The sequence below is a fragment of the Diabrotica undecimpunctata genome, chromosome 2 (assembly GCF_040954645.1).
Source record: "Diabrotica undecimpunctata isolate CICGRU chromosome 2, icDiaUnde3, whole genome shotgun sequence".
In the NCBI taxonomy this organism is placed as follows: domain Eukaryota; kingdom Metazoa; phylum Arthropoda; class Insecta; order Coleoptera; family Chrysomelidae; genus Diabrotica; species Diabrotica undecimpunctata.
The window spans coordinates 146,344,149-146,366,279 of NC_092804.1; the positions used below are offsets into that span (position 1 = coordinate 146,344,149).

Genomic DNA, 22,131 nt, shown 5'->3' on the forward strand with positions numbered 1-22,131 from the left:
ATAGCAGCCTGCATCGAACCTACAAATATATCCTAGTTATATGCGATACAACAAACTCCACTACATTCTACAACTTCTAATACCATAACTATAGCTGATTTGGTTGCACAAACTGCAACAGTAACTTTTTCTACGCAAAACTTTTCCCTTGCCAGTGCGACTAGTCAATCTGAAATGTCGCTATCCAGCAAGCTCCATTTCCACCATCACATCAAAGCACTTTTTCCTAATCTACTGAGTCAGAATTACGCAATGTAAATACATAAGTAACCGAAAACAAAGAAACGCATTTAAAACGCTCTATAAATGAAGTCATCTCTTCAGAAACTGGCACTTTACTTCAAGAAACTAACACTAAAATTCACAAGAACTCTAAAGAAGCCCATGACAACTAAACTTGGAGAAACGCATTCGGATTTATCCATGATAGAATCCGCCAAAACTTTTACCAATAATCACGAACCACCATTTGCACTGAACAGTGATCAATTAGCCCTCCTACTAGACAACACTGCCGACTTATCTAATCCCATAATCTCGATCAAGGATTTCACTTCTAATTTGCTAGGCCTCACTCACATGTTAAAACAAAGCTACAGATTATCATTGCCGAAAACTGTCCAGACATAATCTTTCTTCTACAGAAATACGGTCCTAAAGAATCCACTTACTTCCGTGAAGACAGGATGGTTTTTAATCATGCTAGGTCAAGTGTTTTGAAAGCGGAATTGTTTGCAATCGCTTTGCAATGCAGCATCTGTATCCCAGCATCTGTATCCTTTAGAGAAGCTAATAAACCGAACTACAAATTGTCTAAGACAACAACATAACTCCTAAATATATATGGATCCCATCGCATATAGGAATTGTCGGCAATGAAGAGGCAGACAAAAGTGCTCGTGATGCAGCAACAAGTGCGAAATCTGAATTTGTGCGCAAGATTGTATCTCAAAAGATCTCAAAACCTTTTTTAAACAAAAAGTGATTTTTTAAACGCCGCTAATAACCTGTTGGAGGATGAGGCAACCTTGCTTAAAAAAACTGAAGGCTCTTCTGACATTTTCTATTATGCAATGACAGCTGTCATTCTGATATTGACAAAGCTCGGAATTTCCAGTATCAATCGCCGTCACAGAATAATAAACAATCAGCATGCCCACTTTCAAATTTACTAAATTATTAATCTCTAAAAATTTAAATTACAGTTCTGTCGTAGCTTGTCACAAATTTCTCAATCCGAGTCTATGTCACCTCTATGTTTCCGTTTAAAATATGGCTATCGCGTGCTGACACACTTCAAAGGCGGCATCTGAGAGTGGGCTGTCATTCATAATACTGCTGTCTTTTTTTAATCATTATATTGGAGATGGACAAGACGTCATCGTTTAAGGTTCTGTGTGAAAAAAGAGGTAACATAAACAATGATTTGTGCATTATGTCATACATGCGCAAAAATTCACAGGACGTGCTATATTTTTGTCTAAATTATTATCTTTGTGGAAATTAGTTTTGTAATATATTTAATTATGTTTATTATTTTTTAGATGTTTAAAAAACATTTGGAAGAAATGCCGGAACAAGAAGCCCTACTAAACAACACAGAATTGAATCTCATTTTCGGAAAACTTCCTTTCATCTACGAAACCCACATCAAGATGTTAGACGAGATACGATGGACTGCTGCGCATTGGAGTGAAGATCTATCTATCGGCAATATAGTCGTGAAATACTCCTCGGAACTACAGAGGGCCTATCCTCCTTTCATAAACTATTTCGAAGAAATGAAGGAAGTGTTGTGCCAGTGCGATCAAAATAAACCTAGGTTTCACGCTTTTTTGAAGGCGTGTCAAACTAGAGCGGAGTGCGGTAGACAGAGTTTGCAGGAGTTGATGATTAGGCCTGTACAGAGACTCGGTAGTATTAGTTTATTATTAAATGGTAAGTGTGTGTCATAATTTTTAGTTTAGTATTTGATGAACGGGCTTTTCTACTTTCTATAATAATTTCTATGAGTATTAATGAGAATAATAAATTCTAAGAGAAAAGTTCGTTATAAAACGCATAGTAAGAACGAAAGTCAACGTTAATGTTACACTAGAATTTAACAAATGAAGAGAATCAAATAATACAAGAACAACTAATAAGAAATTTCGACCCCCTACTAAAGTGCCAAAGAAATTGTTCAATCAGATAGTGGAGGCAGGTAAAAACAAAAGACCTAATGTCTAAAAGAAGATTAATTGAAGAAGAACAAAATCCATAAAATGTAGACTTTCGTGGTCGGTATTTTGTAGCCTTATTTCGTTCACTTTCATCCGTGAATGAATGGTTACGACCGTTGCCACATCGCCTTTGATAATGTTGCAGTTACAGACGAGACGCCAGGAAGAATCAAGGGCCTCTACGAACGAGGTAATGTAGAGGTCTTGCCCATATAAAAAATCTTTCTGCTTGTCCCATTTGAAAGAATAGTATTAAATACCATGTTAAACGTTCAGTTCTGCGCGTTCCTTCGCTGCATATGCTTTATAACTTCTTTTATTATACCGTTACATGTTTTCTGTTGCAGACATTCTAAAAAATACTCCAAAGACAAATCCTGATCATTCTGCATTAGAACAAGCGCTAGCAGTTTTAAGGGAGGTGATGACTCACATAAATGAAGACAAAAGAAAAGCTGAAGGCCAAGTTACTTTATTTAATATTTTTAACGATATAGATAATTGTCCGGTAAGTGAAAATGATCAAAGTCAAGCAAAAACAAAGAGATAGTAATCGTCAGCTAGGAAGAACCAAAGCCGTGCAGCTTTAATATATTTAAATGTCGCCTAGAAGCCCTTGATACCTGATATTTAATGGACTCGTATGTTTGTTCTTTCTAGCTGCCGGGAACTATAAAATTTTGTCTTTTTATAATAGATATTTTTTGTTTTTGTCCCGAAAATTAAGGTGATAATCATTTAAACTACAGAGATAAAATAATTATTCTATTCATATTTAAAAGTTCGTTGAAATACATTGTCTCTACGTGCTGTGAGATTATGCTGTCATAAGAGTAAAAATAGAATATATATTTAACACGCCAATAAAAAGAGAGATAATCTTTGGTAGTAACCCAAAATCAGAAAACCTAAATATAATAGTACCCCTCTAAGTAATAATAATTGTTCGATAAATTTTGTCGTGCGATAAGAAAAGCATGATTTTATGGTTTTATGGTACGCTGTCAAGGCTACTATTATTTCTTCCTTCGATGAAAAGCGTTTCACACGCATGTGTTTTCGATATGCGGTAAGCTAAATCTAGCGAATAAGGTGGTTGTTGCAAGAATTCGTACTGTAATTGGGTTATTTTGGGGATGGTTTTTTGAGCGCCATGAGAGGATATGGTATGTTGATGAAAATGTATGTTTTCTGTAGATCAGGTCTTTTCAGCTGCAATCCAGTTTACGCTAAGAATACGACAATAATCTTATTAATTTGTTAAAACTGGTTATTTGTATTCCAAAACACTTCCTTGGCCTACTTCTGGACTCCTTGTTTTGGAGTCTAAGTACCGGTTTCATATCACTATTTCACGCTTTGTTTTTATAGACCATATCGTGTCATTGACAATGATCGAATGCGTTTTGTTTCATTAGTAGCGAATGCGGCGCCCATTGTTCACACAACTTTCTGAAAGCCAAGCGTCACCCAAAATAGAAAACTAGCTTCTTTTCTTCTTTCAGTACCGTATAGATTTAGGCTTTAGTAGTCTCCACTTTAGTAGTCTTCATGACATTTATCGATATGTTTCTCCATCTTGAGCAACATATAGAATTCTATGAGCAACATATCTGATGATAGACCAGTCCAATGACGAAGATTTCAGAGCAATGAGTATTTCTTCGTGCCTATTCCTGTCTGTCAGTGTCGTATGTCATTCCGTTAAGTATTAACTACAGTATCGAATATATGCTAACGCCTATATACCTTAAATATTCAATTTTTTTTCTTTCTCGCCCTATTCTGTTTAAAACTTCTGTTTGAAATGTGTTGAAAACATGATGTTTTGAGCATTCCACGAAAAGACTAGTAGTCCAAGATCCCAGAGCGATCAGACATAACTTATTTTCACACAGATGAAAACTTAGAGTCTGAGTAGCGTCTCGTGTGCTTTGAATACCTGCGTATTTATGAAACTTGCTGAGTGACACCTGGGCAGGTACCAGTTGAGAAAGGTAACTAAAAATAAGAGCTATTTAACTTAAATTTACATAACTGATTTTTATACATATTTTGTAGAATATTATTTTGAAAATACTGTAATAAGTGTCAGACACTTGTCATGGACCAGAACTTTTGTCAGACGCTTTAAAGCTCCACTAAAATTAAATGAACTTTACTTACTTTTACATGTCTGATTTTTACATAGAGATGCAAAAATATTTAATCGGATCGAAAACAGTAAGTATTCTTAATGTATTTGAATTTTTTACGCTGAGGCTCATGCGCACAGCACTCTCGCCCTCATACTTCTGGTTAACTAATTTTTCAACTAAGTTTCATAAATACGCAGGTATTCAAAGCACACGAGACGCTAATCAGACTCTAAGGTTTCATCTGTGTGAAAATAAGTTATGTCTGATCGCTCTGGGATCTTACTCTATACATCTCAAAGGCTTCTAACTTATTCATCATATTCATTTTCATAATCCCGTTTTCACATACGTCTAGTATAGTACACATGACATTTTAGGAACTTAATTCTAAGTTGTAGGTTTAGCTGAGAATTGCAGAGTATAGCTCCAAGGTTCATATATGTTTTTTATTATGATGTAATGTTTCGTTCATCTAACATTCTCAATAGTTCTTCTTTTCGTATAGACATGACTCGGTCTGTTTTTCAATATGCCTCCAGTAAGTTGCCGTTCTATTGTTTTCGTGGTCTTCCCACTGATCGTCTTCCTATTGGGAAACCGTCTGTCGCCGTCTTTATTTGTTTTCATTTGGCTTATATGATCGTTCCATTCTACTCTTTTTTTTACCCAATCCTTGATGTTCTCCACTTTGCATCACCGTCTTACGTCTGTATTTCTAGCTCTATTCTGTACTTTTAGCTCTGTCCCATAGTGTCTTACTATCGATTTTTTTATCTCTGCTGTTTCTAGCATTATTTTTGTCTTGTCTGTGTCAGGTCGTGTTTCTGTAGGGTATGTCATTATTGGTCTGATAACTGTTTTGTAAATTCTGCCTTTAATTTCTTTCCTGATATTGTTTCCATATTGTTTCATTCAACAACCTGTGGCTCTGTTTACTCTATTCACTCGATCTTCCACTTCTGTTTCGAGCTTTCCATAGCCAGATGGTGTGATGTCTAGATATTTAAACCCCACCATTTGTTCTGTTATCTGACATTCCAGCTCCAATTAACATCTTAGTAGATGTACTGTTATAACCATGCATTTTGTCTTTTTTCAGTTTCATACGTCTTATTTACTAACCACAAGTAGCTTTGTCTTTAATGTATTGATTAAGTCTATGATTAAGCTATGATCTCTGTGTCATCTGCATATCTAATGTTGTTGATAGTTTCTCCTTTAATTCGAATTCCACATTGCTCTTTAACGATTTCGTTAAACATTATTTCTGATAACTCGTTAAACAAAGTTAGTGATAACACACATTCCTGTCTAACTCCTGTTTGACTGAAAATTTTATCATTTGAGTCAGTCAAGTCTTCCCTGATAAACCTTAAAGTTGAAATACGTAGAAGAATGGTGAGAGATTCGAATTGAATCGAAATGAAACCAATCTATATTTATTTTGAAAATTTTATCGTCTCTTTCAAGTCTCCCATAACAGGATTTTATTGGCAACAGATTTCCAATATAAATTTGTACAAGCCTTATATATCTATCATGTATTCCCATCATCTCTAGATATGCAAACAGCTTATTGCGTTAGAATATATCAAACGCCTTTTAAAAATCTATAAAGCAAACGTAAATTGGTTTCTGTACTTTCCATGTAGTAGACGGCCGTAGCTCACCGGTTAAAATACTGTAATTCTAAGCCAGAGCGCACGAGTCATGATTCTCAGCACCAACGACATTTACTTTTCTAAAAGTGATACGGACCGTTCAGCGTGACTCGGTGGGCACGTAAACCCGTCAGTCCTTCTGGGCTAGTGTGCATCGACACTAGTTACCCAAAAGAGGAAGAAAGTTACCGGATCTCCACGGCAAAAATGCCATATGATATATTATTATGTATTTTCCATGATCTTTGGAGTGATGATACATTGACAATAAAGCTTCCCTCGTTCCTAATCCATTTCTGAAACCGAATTATTAGTTTTTTTATTGTTTCTTTTTGATTTTGATTTTTTTTTAATTCTATGGATAATTATCTTGAAATCAGGAGTGACTCATCATGAAACAAAGTAGTCTGAATTGTGTACATGCTGATGTATTAGGTTTTTTGGAAGCAGGATAAATATAGACTCCATCCATATTTGTGGACTTATTCCAGTTTCGTAAATGTACTTATAAATGCTTGTTAGAAACTGACTTCATTTGCGGCAAAATACAATAATTGCATACGAAAGCTGCACTCTTCACATTTAAAACGGATTTTGATTTTTGTCGATAGGATGCTCTGATCAAAAGATATTGATTTTTTACCGTTAAGTTGATACAAATTTTATTTACACTGATCTAGCGCGCGTAACTTTTAACAAAAAAGTGTGAATGGGGCGTTGGAGGCCAATGTAACAAAAATGTGTATGTGTAATGTAACAAAAGTATTTGGGATAATGTAACAAATTACAACAGAGCGCCAATGTAACAAAAAACAAATAAATTAAAGCTGGCTAGCAGAATGTGCCGGAGAGTGACTACTTGACAATCAAAAGAGGATTCGGCCAATTTGCATGCCCTACAGAGACCGTAAAATGAGAAAATGAATGACAATGTAATAAAAATATATATATGAATGATGTTAATGAAAGTGATAGACTATAGAAGTCGCTCTAAGATGTGATTGGGCTCCAGGAAACTATTAACATATACCTTCCAAGGTATCTTGTAAAGCTGTATACCCCTATTGCTGAAATGAAAAGGAAAACAGGTATTAATTGAAAGATTTAGTCTTCACAACAAATTTAATACCTATCCAAATATATACAGTGTAATACTTTATGTGCTACCCACCACCATTTATGTCCAGTTAACCTAGTTACTTGTGTACTAAAAAAAATTCCCTGGTTATACACAATTGATCCTTGATGATCTGAATTTACAAATAATAAAATATAAAAAATTTAATGACTCTACCTAAAAAGGTAATTTACTTGCCTACTAGAGATGTAACTCTGTACTTTGGCTTTCAATTATATGTATGTATAAAGTAATAAGGACACTATCCTGAAGGGATAGATGCCCAAAGGTTTAAAAATGAAATAATAAAATATCAATAACGAACTCTCTGATTAACTGTGTACACATAAAACCGTACAACCGAGTTGATAGGGAGGATTTAAAACCTCAACCTGTAATTGACACTTAGTCCTTAAATATTATTTAGTATTATTTAAAAAAATGACGGGTCTTTATTATTAAATAAAATAGTACGATTTATGGTTGAAAAAAAATATTATAAAAAAGATTATTAAAATTGATGAATAAAACTTAATAAAACTGAACAATATTCCACACTCTAAATAACTTCTTTCCGGCTGGTTCCCCGAAGTTGACCGGGAATAGTCTTATAAAGATCTGGACCTCTGAAGGAACAGCTAAGGGTGACGGCAAAGGTTCAAACCCAGTAGGGAACAACTCGATTCCTTTTTTATTCAATAAACCCCAACAAAAATAAAAATGAAGAATCCTTGACTCTGGATTTTAACTTCTTTAGTAGGCTTAAAAGAACACTTGTGTTAGAGTTCCTTCTTACTTTTAATAAAAAGTAGGGAAAAACACAAGGTTTTTAATCTTGAAAGATAGTAAATAAAAAGTAGGGAAAAACACAAGGTTTTTAATCTTGAAAGATAGTACAAAAAGTTACTGGGAAGCTTGTATGAAAGCAAATAGCTTTAATGATTTTGTAAATAATGTGACCTGTATGGTTTGACAATATTTTATTTAAAATGGATTGATTAAATAGATAATTTTAACGAAAAGCAGGCTCTGGATATATTTTAGAATATAAAAGACCGGTATGACGCAGAATATTTTTATAGATAGTCTTAATAGAAAATAGATAAACATAATACACGGTACTGTTGTTCGTCTGTTTAATTTTTTTTTTAGATAGTTTTACAGATATATAATTATGTTTTTTAAGGCCGGAAAGTAAAATATAAAATTGATATGATGAATAATGTGAGAAATGACAGATAGATATATCAACTATCAAAGGAAAAATGACGATATTATAGAAATCAAAATGGCTGATGGTTTTTATACGTTTTATTGATCATTGGATCCACTTACCGGCTAAGAGTGGCTACAAATCAAACGGTATACACAACAAAACAACTAAAACTTTTTCTTGTTCCCAAAAAAAAATACTATTCTTAAAACAAATTTAGCACTGCTCCAAACCGCCTACTTTTTAGTTAACCTTCTCTTCCCCGAATTTAAAACCAGAGTGAGCGCTAATTGCTAGCCGGATAAGCATGTCTGCCAAACCTGTCGCTTGGAGTCGCTGTTTAATACCAACTTAGAAATTAAAAATTAGGAAATATTAATGGAATATGCATTTAAAAAATTTATTGAAGTGACGGACTCGTTGTAAACTGACATTCAAAATCACCGGTCGCTTCAAGCGTTGGTTTTGAGAGAACGGTTCATTCTACACAAAAAGTTCTAATAAATATTTTTGTTCAAAATTATCTCAGCTACATTTTTTATTTGAAATATATTTTTTCTAGAGCATATATATTCCTGGTAAATTGATTTTGTTCCATTTTTACCCCCCTACGAGGGTGTTTTAGAGGGTAGCCAATCGGCTAAAGTGGTAAACTTTTTTGCATCTTTTTTGGGGTCCCAAAATTGATATTTATTGGGGATGTATTGATATAATTGATATTTTCGGCAAAATTCAGCTTGTTCATATGATTTTTAGAGGTTAAATCTCTGACGACTGGACTAATATAGGTTAATATACACTTGTTACCAACAATTAAAAAATTAATTTGGATTCTGACTACTTATATATAATTTTGCCAACATATAGTCAATATGATCTCACATCAGCATCTATTTCATCGTTTAATTTATATAACTATCTAATATTACACACAACCAAACTTATATGGAATCATCTGATATTTCTTATTATTTTAATCGAATTTAAAAAGACCAACCTACGAAGTCAAAGAATGTTTATTTTAAAGCAATTTAATCACCAATACATAAAAATTAAAGAAACCCATACATTTTTAAATTATAAAATTAAAATTATTCGTTTTAAAGTCAATACCATACAAAATTTGAATGTACAAGGAATAATGTTTAAATTGTTTTTATTTATATACGTTTTTTTAGTAGTCGGTTTTACTAACTCTAGACCTTATGCAAGCTCCAATTCGCGTGGGAATGCTGCTGAATAAATTGCCAAGATTTTATTGTGGTATGTTGTTTCCTTTCTTCAAGAGCAGCTTGTACTAGCTGTACGGTGTTTTGTGAATTATGCCGGCAAGGTCTAATTATTTTTTTTAAGCATATCCCACAAGTGCTCTATAGAGTTAAGGTCGGGTTAGCAAGCAGGCCACTACAAAAAAGTGATATCTTCTACTTTAAGGAAGTCTGTGACTCTGCTGGTATATGGAGGTGCATTATCATGCATGGAATTTAATTTTTTTCCACTTCACGTTTACAGAGTCCAACTACAGGTTCTAGAACCAAATCAACATACCTAAATTAAAGGAGTTTTTTCACTGACCATATTACTTCTCCAGAACATAACACTTCCTCCTTTATATCTGTGAACAGATCTGGCTGTTTCCTTTCTTGCTTGTCTTCCTCGCTTTCTAAGTACACGAATTCATCGGTTATATGATTTTACACAAATCCTGGTTTCATCTGAAAATAGTGCATTTTGCCAATTTCCAATGTTCCAGTTTTGGTATTGAAGACACCAAATTAGGCGATCAATCTCGTACTGCCTGGTTAACTCGGGAACCCGTAAATGTCTACTGCTGTATAGTCTTTGGGCACGAAGTCTTCTTATCGTTTCCACTAAAACACTTCTGTACCTTCCAAAACAGCTGCTTTTGGATTGCGGGTGAAAAAGTGTTGGGTCTCTTCTAGCTACTTGGAAAATTAAACGATCGTGGCAAGCCATTGGTACTTTTTGCCGACTTTATCTTTGTCTATTCTTAAGCGTTCCTAATTCCTGATACCTAGCATAGGTTTTTAATACGACATATGTTACGCCTACCACTGCAGCTATGTTCCTCTGAGACATTCCCGGCTCCACAACACCAGTAATATTTCCCCTTTGCACATCAGTTAACCCCACATCATATTTTCGTTTTTGAAAGCAAAAGTTAGTTTATTTTTATTTTCGTTCAATTTACAACTAAAACAAATATTCTATACCGTAACGGGCTGTGTTATCTGTTTTATTGGTTTGTTTATTTTCAATAAAAACCTTTATTCTTCGCAACCATAACAAGTTTTTTCAAAAGAAATAAATATTTATTTGAAATACATGGTGATTCCATATAAGTTTGGTTGTGTGTATTGATCTTTTAAATATGCAAAAATTAAATTTGGTTTTATACATTTTAGCCCGATATTGTATCGTCACATCGAAATTTTGTTGCCAAGGCCGAAGTAGTTCAGTTATCATCTTCCGAAGGTCTGGCTAGTAAAGGAAACAATTTAGTACTTTTTCTCTTCTCCGATCAGTTGGAGGTGTGTAAGAAGAAATCAAAAGCCTTTAATAGTTTAAAGAGTCCATCAACAGTAACAACGGCAGGAGGTTAGTAGTTTTCATTTATAACTCGAATGTAAAAATGAAGTCATACGAAATAGACCTGCAAATAATTAATTATTTAATTAAAGAATGTGAAGAAAGAATGGATGTATTTTTGTAATTTGTTAAATTCTAATTATCTTTGTTCCTCAAGGTATTTTTTACTTAACAGAGTGTAGTAGGTCTCACATTTTTGTTTATATTTTATTGATTTGATGAACAGCATCTTTTTTTTTTTGACAAAGAATTCCACAATAAGACACCGACCGCATAATTTAATTTTCATTATTACAACTCGGGTAACTAATATTGGGAAAAACCCTACTATAGTTTGGTACAGAAAAATAACTAGTATTGGGAAAAACAGTTCTATTCTATTCAAAGTTCTATTGGTCAAATATAATTATTATCTACTATACAATATCTTAATTACCTCTTTTTCATTTTTAGTTGGTGGATCTTTACAAAATAGGCAGCTTATTAAACCGTACAAACACATAAGGCTAATGGCTCTTAATACTATTAAACGAGTAATAGACATTAAAGAGACGGATGAATGTCAGAAGGTGTTTAGTTTAGTTTGTAGGAATAACGATGATCTAAAAGAAAAACTTTATTCGTTTGCGATGGCGGACGAAGAGGCTGACAAAGTTCAGTTTTTGAAAACGTTAACGCGACAGATGGCGAACAATGCGTGTACAGCAGACGCCGTAAGTTTAATTTTTAATACATGTAATATTTTATCTATTCACCAATGTAGGAAAGACTTGTTTATAATTTTCTACAGTTTGAATAAACAAATTTTGAACAAACAAACTATAAGACTTGAAGATTTCAAAGTCATTTGACTTTACTGCGGTTTGAATGACATTTTGTGTATTTTATAAAAAAAATTTTTTATACAGTTCAGAATTGTCACGAATTATCCAGCACATCTTTCACAGTAGTTCTGGTGGCAAGAACAAATTGATTTATAATTAGATGTACTTACGATGTTTGGAATATGTAGTGCTTTGACTTTTGTCTAGAATCCTGACCTATTCTAACGTATGTCCCCTAAAGTTTTCGGAAAATTTTATTACCAAAACGCTATATTGTAAGAATTTTTAGTGCTCAAAATATTTCTGTGTCAACGATTTACTAGACAGTTACAGAGTGTGAAAATGGTATACCATGCCTTAATTTGTGCAAAAGTGGAAGACCAACAGTTTTCACTCCTGTTAGGGAACAGAGATTAATTCAGAGTATCAAGAACCAATTAGGAAAGTCTTTGCGAAATGTTGGCCGAAGATATACTGTTTCACGAATGACTGTAAGTAAAACAATTTCTAGAAATAATTTAAAACGATATAAAAGAAAAAAAGCTCCTAAGTACACACCAGCCCAATTAGAAAAAATGTCTAGATGTTGCCGTGCATTAAGACGTGTTCATTTTCCTGGTAAAATTCTCATTATTGATGATAAAAAGTATTTTACTGTATCCAATTCCGAAATGAAGGGCAACGACGGATTTTATACACGCAATGTACAAGATGCACCGTACGAAGTTAGGTTTAAAGGAAAAGTGAAATTTGTCGATAATATTTTGGTATGGTGTGCCATCTCAGAAGCTAGTGTTTCACAGCTGTTTGTTGGGCGTGTTCGCGATGAAGCTCTCAATGCTGACAATTATGTTGACAGGTGTCTTACAGAGCTTGTTCAATTTATAAATACTCATCACTCCAATGATCACCCCAATTGCATATGTAAGACCAAAATTACGTGCCATCGAAGATCACGGACCTCTTTCTGTTCTATAAAATACATCATAAACCTTAATAATTAGACTTAATTTCCTGTATTTAGTTAATAAAATAAACTTAATTTACAATTAGAAAATACATATTTATTTTTTCCGAAAACTTTAGGGATATGCATTATTTATTGATCAGACGTAGTTACAGGCAGTTCCAAAAATCTTATAGATAATTTTTTTAAACCGTTTATCTACAAAAAAGTGGTGCAGTAGGCGCGAAGCTTCATGCTATGTTTTCTGTATTTTTAAATTTTAAGTAATATTTTTAAAAATGAACTGAAGAAAAGTTATTATTTATTTATTATTTTTTCATTTACCATTTAAATTGTCGCTTCCAAAATAATAGTTAAGGGTCACATGAAAAGTCACGTAAGTGTGACATTACAGATTTAAAGATAGGTTATGAAAATAAATGGAGAGGTCAAAAAATATTTTTTGATGCGGAGCTTCTATACTGGCGTTGTATTACTTTGTCTCTATAGTAAAATGGTGAGGCGAGCGTCACGAAAGTAGTGCCACAAAATGAGCTTCATAGAACAGATGCGCCGTAAACAATTGGAAGAGTGCATTTATGCGACGAGAGGAGTCCTCTATACAACATGTAAACTTTTGAAGCGAAGCTTCTATACTGACGTTATGTATTACTTTTTCTAAAATAAAGTAAAGTGCTGAGACGAGCGTCGCGGAAGTAGAGCCACGACACGTCTTCACGGAAGTAGTGCCAAGAAATTCGCTTCATATAATATTTTTCACCTAAGAAGACCACTTTGCAATTAAATGCTGGTAACTTTATTACTAGCGGACCAGATAAGCGGCGATATATTTTACACTACCTTTATGAATAACATTTTACCGCTCTGTTGTTTTAATCAGCACTGCTCATAAAGTTATCGTTTATTGGCTTTAATATTTTATTGCAATAGTACGAGTACGGAATATTTATTTAAACAGTGAATTTATTACATGTTAATTTTTTTTAATTTCTTCTGACGTATCGTATAATGTAGGTTTACCCAATAATCAAAGTTATGCCTTTACAAGAACATATTATTTGAAAAATAAGGAGTAAATACCATGTGTCATAATAATTGTAATCTCCTTATTACACACTTTAAAAATTTGTTTAGTAAAGTATTTCTTAAATCCACACAATCATTGAAAAATGATTCATGCTGTTTAAAACTATCTTCTGTTAACGACACTGTCATCGACAAAGTAGATCAAATTCATACGTCATCATATTTCTCTTTTGTTTATCGTTAAAAATTGCTTCCATAAAGTCCTCGTAGACACACCGTCTCAGGACTTGCAACTTCAACGTGGAGTCATATGTCGCCATGTTACCTAATCCAACGGTAACTTTAACATCATAAGTATTTATAAGATATAATGTCGAACAAATGTAACTAATTATTTGTTAACGGGTTTTTACCCATATATTTAGTGGCTACATTCATGTACTCCTAGACACCGATGATGAAATGATGTATTCCGAAAACGTTTTGTCTAACACAGTCCGTTTGGGTTTTTAAATATATACCTTTTACAAAGGATTTTAATTAATTTTTTAACAAAAAAGTGTTTCGGGAATTCAATTCGGACTTTGTGGAGTGTTTTAGTTAAACGATAAAGTAAGTACCTTCGGTCTAATTACTCTCAATAGCTTTGGTATTAATTACTGGACTACACGTGTTAAAACATTTTGTTTTGCTGAAAACTCGGAAGTGATTTAGTGCCAATTTGTTTTAAGGTTGTATTCAACAGTTTATGTTTACAGTGTCTGCAGAACGTAAAGTCTTGGATGTATTTTATTCAAAATTAGACATACAAAACCATTCGTATAATTTTCACTCTACGCAAAATAGAGACCTTGATGAACATTTGATGTCGACAAATAATTTCGAGTATTCGAAATATTCCGTCTCACTTCTTTTAACACGTCCTGTATATACATATTATATTCATTTTATTTGCCTTTGATACAGTAAAATCCAATATTATTACAGAACATAAAATACAGGAAATTAAATATTTTTACTTTTTAAGCGATCTGAATTAAATATTAACGCCCCACTGTTTGAGGCCCACTGATCATATCTTAATTACATATCGGCCATCATAGGGTAAAAGTAGGAAAGTTGTAAACAGTTGAAAGAGTCTGTTTACGCAACGAGGGGATTCCGTTATACAACATGTAAATTTTTCAATTAAAATCTTTAACAAGGATATAACTAACAGCGGTTTTATGTAATTCTCTAATATTATTTTTAAAGCGAAAATTTAAACAGTAAATAAAAAAATATTAAATAAATAATAAACTTGCTTTATTCAATTTTAAAAATATTATATAAAATTTAAAAATACACAAAACATAGCATGGAGCTTCGCGCTAGTCGACAGTACCGCGAATAGTACCAATTTTTTATCTATTTATCACAGTTTTATTTGTACGATTAAACACCATTTCCATTTATGCTTTTAGGATAAATTTATGGCGTATTTGGAACCTCAACAACTAGATATCGATACCAGTGATGTTAATAACGGTACCTTTTCTAAAGCAATCAAGTTCGCGACGAATCGATTTAAGGTCGGTCGTGCTTTCTCATTCAACAAAACACCTTCGAAACTCAAAAGGGCGGTTTCATCGATGATGTCACCGTTTGGCAGCTCAACGAATCTCACACCTGCTTCACAATTAGCTCAAATGAAACTGGCTAGCTATAGTAATATTAACGTAAGTATTTTACAAGTGCTTTTCAAAAAAAAATATAAACGATGTAAAGTTAGTAAAATATAACATTTTTATTATTTAATACTTAACAATATTTATTTAATTACAACTGTTAAGAAATATTTTTCTCGTGTGTGTCATATCCGAATTTTCCGTCCCTAAAAATTATTAAACACAACTTTGAAGCTAAAAATAAGAATAATAAAAAAAAATCGGTGAAAGGATTACACTAGGAGATCAGCGCGGATTCAGAAAAGGTCGATCTTGTACAGAGGCAGTGATCATAGTTAGACAAGTAAATCAGAAATCCTTGGACTTTAATAAACTAGCATTTATATACCTTATCGATTTAATCAAAGTGTTTGACCTAGTACAAATACAAGATTTAATACATCTATTATAGAAGCATACCAGCAGACATCATTAAGACAGTGGAAAACATATACAAAGTAATTGCAAAGCTTCTTCTTCTCTTCTTCTTTTTACGTAGAGACTGTCTGATTTTCAATGTGCCTCAATTAAGTTATCGTTCCATCGTTTTCGTGGTCTTCTTACTCATCGTCTTCCCATTGGGGAACCGTCCCTTGTCGTCTTTACTACTCTATTTGTTGTCATTTGGCTTATATGATCGTTCCATTTTACTCTTCTATTCCTTACCCAATGCTTGATGTTCTCCACCGTGAATATACATCGTATCTCTACTTCTAGCTCTGTCCCATAGTGTTTTACCATCAATGTTTCTGTTTTCGTCTCTGCTGTTTCTAACATTTTTTTTTGTCCTCTCTAACAGGACGTGTTTCTGTCGCGAATGTCATTATTGGTCTGATGACTGTTTTGTAAATTCTGCCTTTCGTTTCTTTCTCGATATTTTGATTTCTCCATATTGTTTCATTCAGGCAACCTGCGGCTCTGTTTGCTCTATTCACTTGATCCCTCACTTCTGTTTCGAGCTTTCCGTAGCTAGATAATGTATGCCTAGATATTTAAACTCCATCACTTATTCTGTTATCTGACCTTCCAGCTCCAATTTACATCTTAGTAAATTTGTTGTTATAATCATGCATATTGTCTTTTTTGGGGAAATTAACATGTTATATTTTGTAGCGGTTATATAAAATTTGTGCAACATACGTTGTAAATCATCTTCACTTTGAGTAGTATTGCGTCGTCTGCATAGCAAATTATTTTAAGTTGTTTTTCTCCCATTGGCTATACTTTTTTAGTTCTTACTTTTTTTATTATTTCATCCATAATCAGGTTGAACAATAGAGGACTCATGGAATCTCCCTGTCTTATCCCTTTGCCAGCTTCAATAGGGTCAGTTAGTTCTTCTACTTTTACTTTTATTGTGTTGTTTTTATGTTGTGTGTTGTGTTGTGTTTTTTTTTTTGGTATATTTTTCGATCGTTTTGATTATTCCTAATGCTATCTCTCTAGCGTACAATAAGTGAATAACGTCCTTTAATTTGACCCGGTCAAATGCCTTCGTATGGTCCACATATATATGCCGGTTTGTTGTATTCTAATGATTTGTCTTACACTTGTGTCATTATAAATATAGCGTCCGTGCATGATCTTCCCGACCTAAAACCTTGTTGTTCTTCTAGTGTTATAATTTCATCCAATTTATTATCATTTTGGTTGTTAATTTTAGTGTTGTGTTTAATAAATTAATTCCTCTGTAGTTTTCCGGGTCCGATTTGTCTCCCTTTTTGAAGAGAGGTATTAGAATGCTTGATCTCCCTTCATGAGGAATTCTGTTTTGTTTTATTATTCTTTGGATTAGTTTTAGTAGTTGTTTGGTCAGATTTGGTCCTCCGTACTTGAGGAGTTAATTCGGTATTCTCTCCTCTCCTGGTGATTTTGTGTTTTTTAATTTGCTGAATGCTTTCTATACCTTTTCTTTGTTTTCCGTCACCTCCGGTGTTGGTGGTTCATTATCGTCACCTTTAGCAAATAGGGATCGAAAGTAATCTGCCCATGTTTCCTTCTGAAAGTGTTTCGTTTTTATTAGTTCGTTTATGTCTTTTCTTTGTTCTCAGATTATTTGTCATAACTAAAGTATTCGTTTCATAACTCTCCAAATTTTATCCGGGCTTCGGACCGGCTGTTGTAACCACAGAGCTACTCAATCCACCGCGCAACTACCCCAGGCAGTGTTAAAATTGCAAAGCTAGGGAGAGAAATGACCAATGAACCAATTGCGTACGAAACAGGTATAAGACTCAAGTCCTCTTCTCTTCTATATATAATCTAATTTGATAATGGATTAAATCAATGTTCAATAAAATAAAGCAAAAAGAGGATACAGGATGAGAACAGCGGGACTAACAATAATTTGCTATGCGGATGATGCATTAACCCATTCAGTGCCAGAAGGTTTTTGCTAGATTGAGTCGCAGGGACCAATATTAACTAACGCAGTTTTTGAGCTAAGTAAAGTAAAAAAAAACATATTTTAACTATCCAAATTCATATTAATATTTTTTTTTTGCGAATAACAGTCCATACGAGTCCATACGAGTTATCTCGTACTTGGTATATATTGAGGCTATATTGAGAATACAAAAATACTCAAAAAGCTGGCCAGAGAGGGACTGTTGTGGATGTCGGTAATACGAGATAATCGTGATTCTTTCGTTATTTAGGAAGATGTTCACCAGGTAGTCAACATTGGGAATGAGAACCTTTGAAGGAATCATGTATTCTAGTATTTGGATATTAGGAGTGAGGCAGATGTTTTATCAGAAGGTGTTTTACTGACACACTGGCGGTCGACTATACCCATAACAGTCCGTTTACTCCGCAGATTTATCCTCGGACTTGAGTAAAGATCTGGAAGACTATTATTCTTCGTGTTGACGATTCATGTCTGAGGAGATGTCGAACACGACGTTTTGATGAGTATGTATTAGAGCATTTTAGCGTCTTAGTCGTGGGGCATTCATGAGATTTGTGGTCTTATCAATTGGATGTTATGTTATTCTTTGTTCATTATGAAGTGAGATGTCTACTTTTACATCATTTCGAGCTTTTCTTCTGGCGGAGACGAACAACAATTTTCGATGCAATGGAATCTCTCGCAGTCAAAGAGAATACCTCTTGAAAGGTCTAGTGAAAGTGAAAGTGAAGCTAGTGGGTATGTTGGTTTTTCTTGCGATGATGCGGAAAATTTTTGTATATGGACAGTTTGATTTCGCGAATCTCTTACTTGGGAAGCTTCCAGTAGGAACTCGAAGCATACGGTCTTACCCATGCTGCCAATCTTAATCGACAACTGAGAAGTTAGTGAGAGTGTTATGGCACGAGATGTGCAGTATATATTATCGCCTTGGTGGGCATCAGCAGAATGAGGCAGGGTTTTTGAAGTGACTGACCTCGTACGAGACGTGTTTGCTATTGGGATGGAAGGGGTTTTCTTTTGATAAGGGCGATTATTGTTATTACTGTCTGACAAGGATCTTGAAAAGTTAAAAGTTTCTTAATGACTGATTTCACCTGTTGTCTATTTCGTGGACTTTAAATGAAACTAATTAAAAAACTGCTCCTCCTTCACTACTTTTGAAGTAGAATTCCTAGACTAAGGGACAACCCTGTTGAACACTTATTCTTGAAGGTAGATCTGATCTTACAACATGCTTTTACAATACATATTGATCCTTCGACAGTAACTGTCAAACGGATTCTTACAATATATCTCTGTTGGCTTCGTTGCTTTTGTTAAACGGGCTGAGATCAATGCTTCCTTGGCTGCCTTTTTATCTCTATTGGAGATAATACCGTCTCTTCTTCGGACTACCAACTACATGTGCTGTAACCACCCTGCCACGGCCTTTATGTAACTAGTTCGGGTTGTTGATCATTGTCGTATTCCTTCCGATGGTATGTTCCCACACCATAATATACAGCTCACTTTACAAATCTCTGTATCCGATATTAATTTACTGAACTCAATCTTAAAAATGCCACTAATATTTTTAAAGAATCTGCTTTTGTAAAATAACAGGCGATTCCATAGATAAAAACATGTAAAGTTACCATACTCTTTAAACTTTCTAACATTTCATTTAATATTGTTTAGAATATTTTTTGAAGAATTCTTGATATTTCACCGTTGTTTATATAGGAACCACGAGGACTTGTTGGTCGTCTTGAGCGAGTTTCATTCTTCAACTCTTTTAAATTATAGAGTTTGAAAATAACTGTCTATTTTGTTAATAAAGTAAGTTTAATTCGTCTACTTTAAACCTTAAACCTCTTTCGGATCTGTTATTAGTTTCCATAGCTTGGTGAATATTTAGACAGGGAAGGATAAAAATATGGTATAACCAAATAAGGAGAGTACAATTATTGTTAACTAAATATAGCGAATAATAGAACACGTTATTCATTAAGGGGTTACATAGGTCTTGTATTTGCAAAAAATTGATTTATTTATTTTTATTCCATATGAAAAAATAGTAATTCAAGAGTATTGTCGCCAAATTCAAGCAATATTACCGGAGTTTTAGAGATTTGAATACCGCGCTAATACCCGCCACTGAATAAACTCTCAGTTTAAAAACTTCAAACGCTTTTTTCTCGAAACTTTGTTTTTCTGTGCGGTAGGTACGATTTCTCGAGAATGAATCGAATGATTTTGCTGAAATTTTGCACAGTTCATGTTTATAATATTGTTTCGTGATTGAACGAATTAATTAAAAAAAAAATAATAAAGTTTAAAGTTTTGACATAAGTTTGAATGAATTTTCGTCTTATATTTATTGGCATTTTTCCGATTCTCGTCGATTTTAAAACATTTTTTTCGTATAAAACAAGAACGAGCCGACCGATTGAAAATCACTTCGTTCAATCACGAAACAATACTATAAAGTTGAACTGTAGAAAGTTTCAGCAAAATCGGTTGATTCGTTCTCGAGAAATCGTGCCTAGCGTACAGAAAAACAAAGTTTCGAGAAAAACGTTACATACCTAAGTATGTAACCCTTTAAATACGATGGTAAGAGAAAAACTTGTAGTACTATCGCTTATACTACAGTGTGCGGTGCAAGAGCTTTCTTATATTAAACGCGCTCAAAAACAGCTGCCATTAATTCTTATTTTAGCAACTACCATGCACTTCGCCGTGTGGACTTTTCCAAGGCCCATCTGATCATGACAAGCCAGCGTCTGTAAACAAACAATTCAATATCGCGACTGTAGATCATTCCATTGTGATCTAAAATCGATTGTTCTGTTGTTTATGAATACTGAAAATATGTGGAAAAATTCTTCAGGACCTTAAAGAATCATTAGAGCATCAGAAAATCTCAAGAGATTTTTGCATCATGCAGATGTTCTTATAATTTTGATTACAAAGAAAAATGAATCATGTATTAAATTCAGTGGTGCATAAACTTAATCCACGCGAATTTGATTCGCGAAAAAAGACTGGAGTGTTTATCGAAAAGCTGCCTCATGACGCCTGTGTGTTCTTTGGCGACGTGATACATTTTCATCTGTCGGGATGTGTAAATATACTAAAGACTAACAAATCTTCATGCAAAACGTGTGTGATTGTTACGGAATTGCCGATATGAGCACATAGTTTCTTTTAGGAGAAGAATAGAACAATGTAAGGATCCTATTTTTAGCGTATAACGTTTTTTTATTGTAGAATTGCTTAGAATTCTTGACCTAAACTGGGAAAGAACGTAGCTCTGACTAAAAAGAACTGGGATGACCGTAGCTCAGCGGCTAAGATACAAGGCTAGCATGCAATCTTTTTCTAGCCGGACAGTCTCGATGAATACTGCATTAATACTCCACCTTTGTATTAATGTCCCGACGTCCTTAGTAGCGCTCTTCTATCGTAATAAAATCTTGGTAAACGAGTTCCCCCTGCTCATAACTGACATCTCCAAGGTTTTCAGGAAGTTTATCTAAGCAACTATTCATGAAATTGATACTCATATTACACCCGAGATAGCAAAAAAACCAATAGCAGTCTATTAATTCTCATCTATAACATTTTATAATTTTCAGGTTTCTTGTTACCGAGGAAATTTTGTATAACATCTTAAAAAGAGAGTTACGCAGACTTTTCAACTGTTTTCATTTTGATGAAAAAGACAGCAAAGATTTGATTTCACGCACAAAGCGTCTATGTATCTGTTGATACGTATTTCGACTTAATAAGTCTCATCAGAACAGGTATTCATAGGCGTTCTCAACGTGAAAAATAAATCTTTTCTGTCTTTAAGAAGCAACAATAAAATGGCTTCGTTATGGACGCAATAGCGACATCTGATAGAAAAATCCGTAAAATAGTTTCGAAACAAATTCAGATTTCTGCTTTAATCTGAACCTTCTAAAAATTGCAAGGTATAACAGACGTTGATAAAGATGTTAATAGAGACATGGAGAATCTAAAATTTGCATTCCACAACATGTCTATCAACTAAGCAGAAATCCTTAACGAATTTGTTTCTTGTACTCATACAGAGTAGATCCGAATTATAATTAATAATATTTATTAATTTATATATATATATATATATATATATATATATATATATATATAATTATTTTTATAATTATAATTAATAATTAATATTTTCATTTTGATTACAAATTCTTTGTTGCGATAACGGTCGGAA

At 33.7% G+C, this 22,131-nt stretch overlaps 1 protein-coding gene across 3 annotated transcripts in view; it reads left to right on the forward strand.

Moving 5' to 3' along the window:
- Window positions 1-22,131, forward strand: part of pbl (epithelial cell transforming 2 pebble) — an 84,448-nt gene that overhangs the window by 54,931 nt on the left and 7,386 nt on the right. For 2 of the 3 annotated variants that reach the window (XM_072523685.1, XM_072523687.1), the window contains 5 exons: window positions 1,545-1,938; window positions 2,570-2,730; window positions 10,778-10,970; window positions 11,415-11,674; window positions 15,242-15,496. In XM_072523685.1, coding sequence (XP_072379786.1) covers window positions 1,545-1,938; window positions 2,570-2,730; window positions 10,778-10,970; window positions 11,415-11,674; window positions 15,242-15,496 — 1,263 coding nt within the window. Of the gene's footprint in view, window positions 1-1,544; window positions 1,939-2,569; window positions 2,731-10,777; window positions 10,971-11,414; window positions 11,675-15,241; window positions 15,497-19,619; window positions 19,716-22,131 lie in introns of all 3 variants that reach the window. The other variant, XM_072523686.1, reaches the window with a different exon arrangement.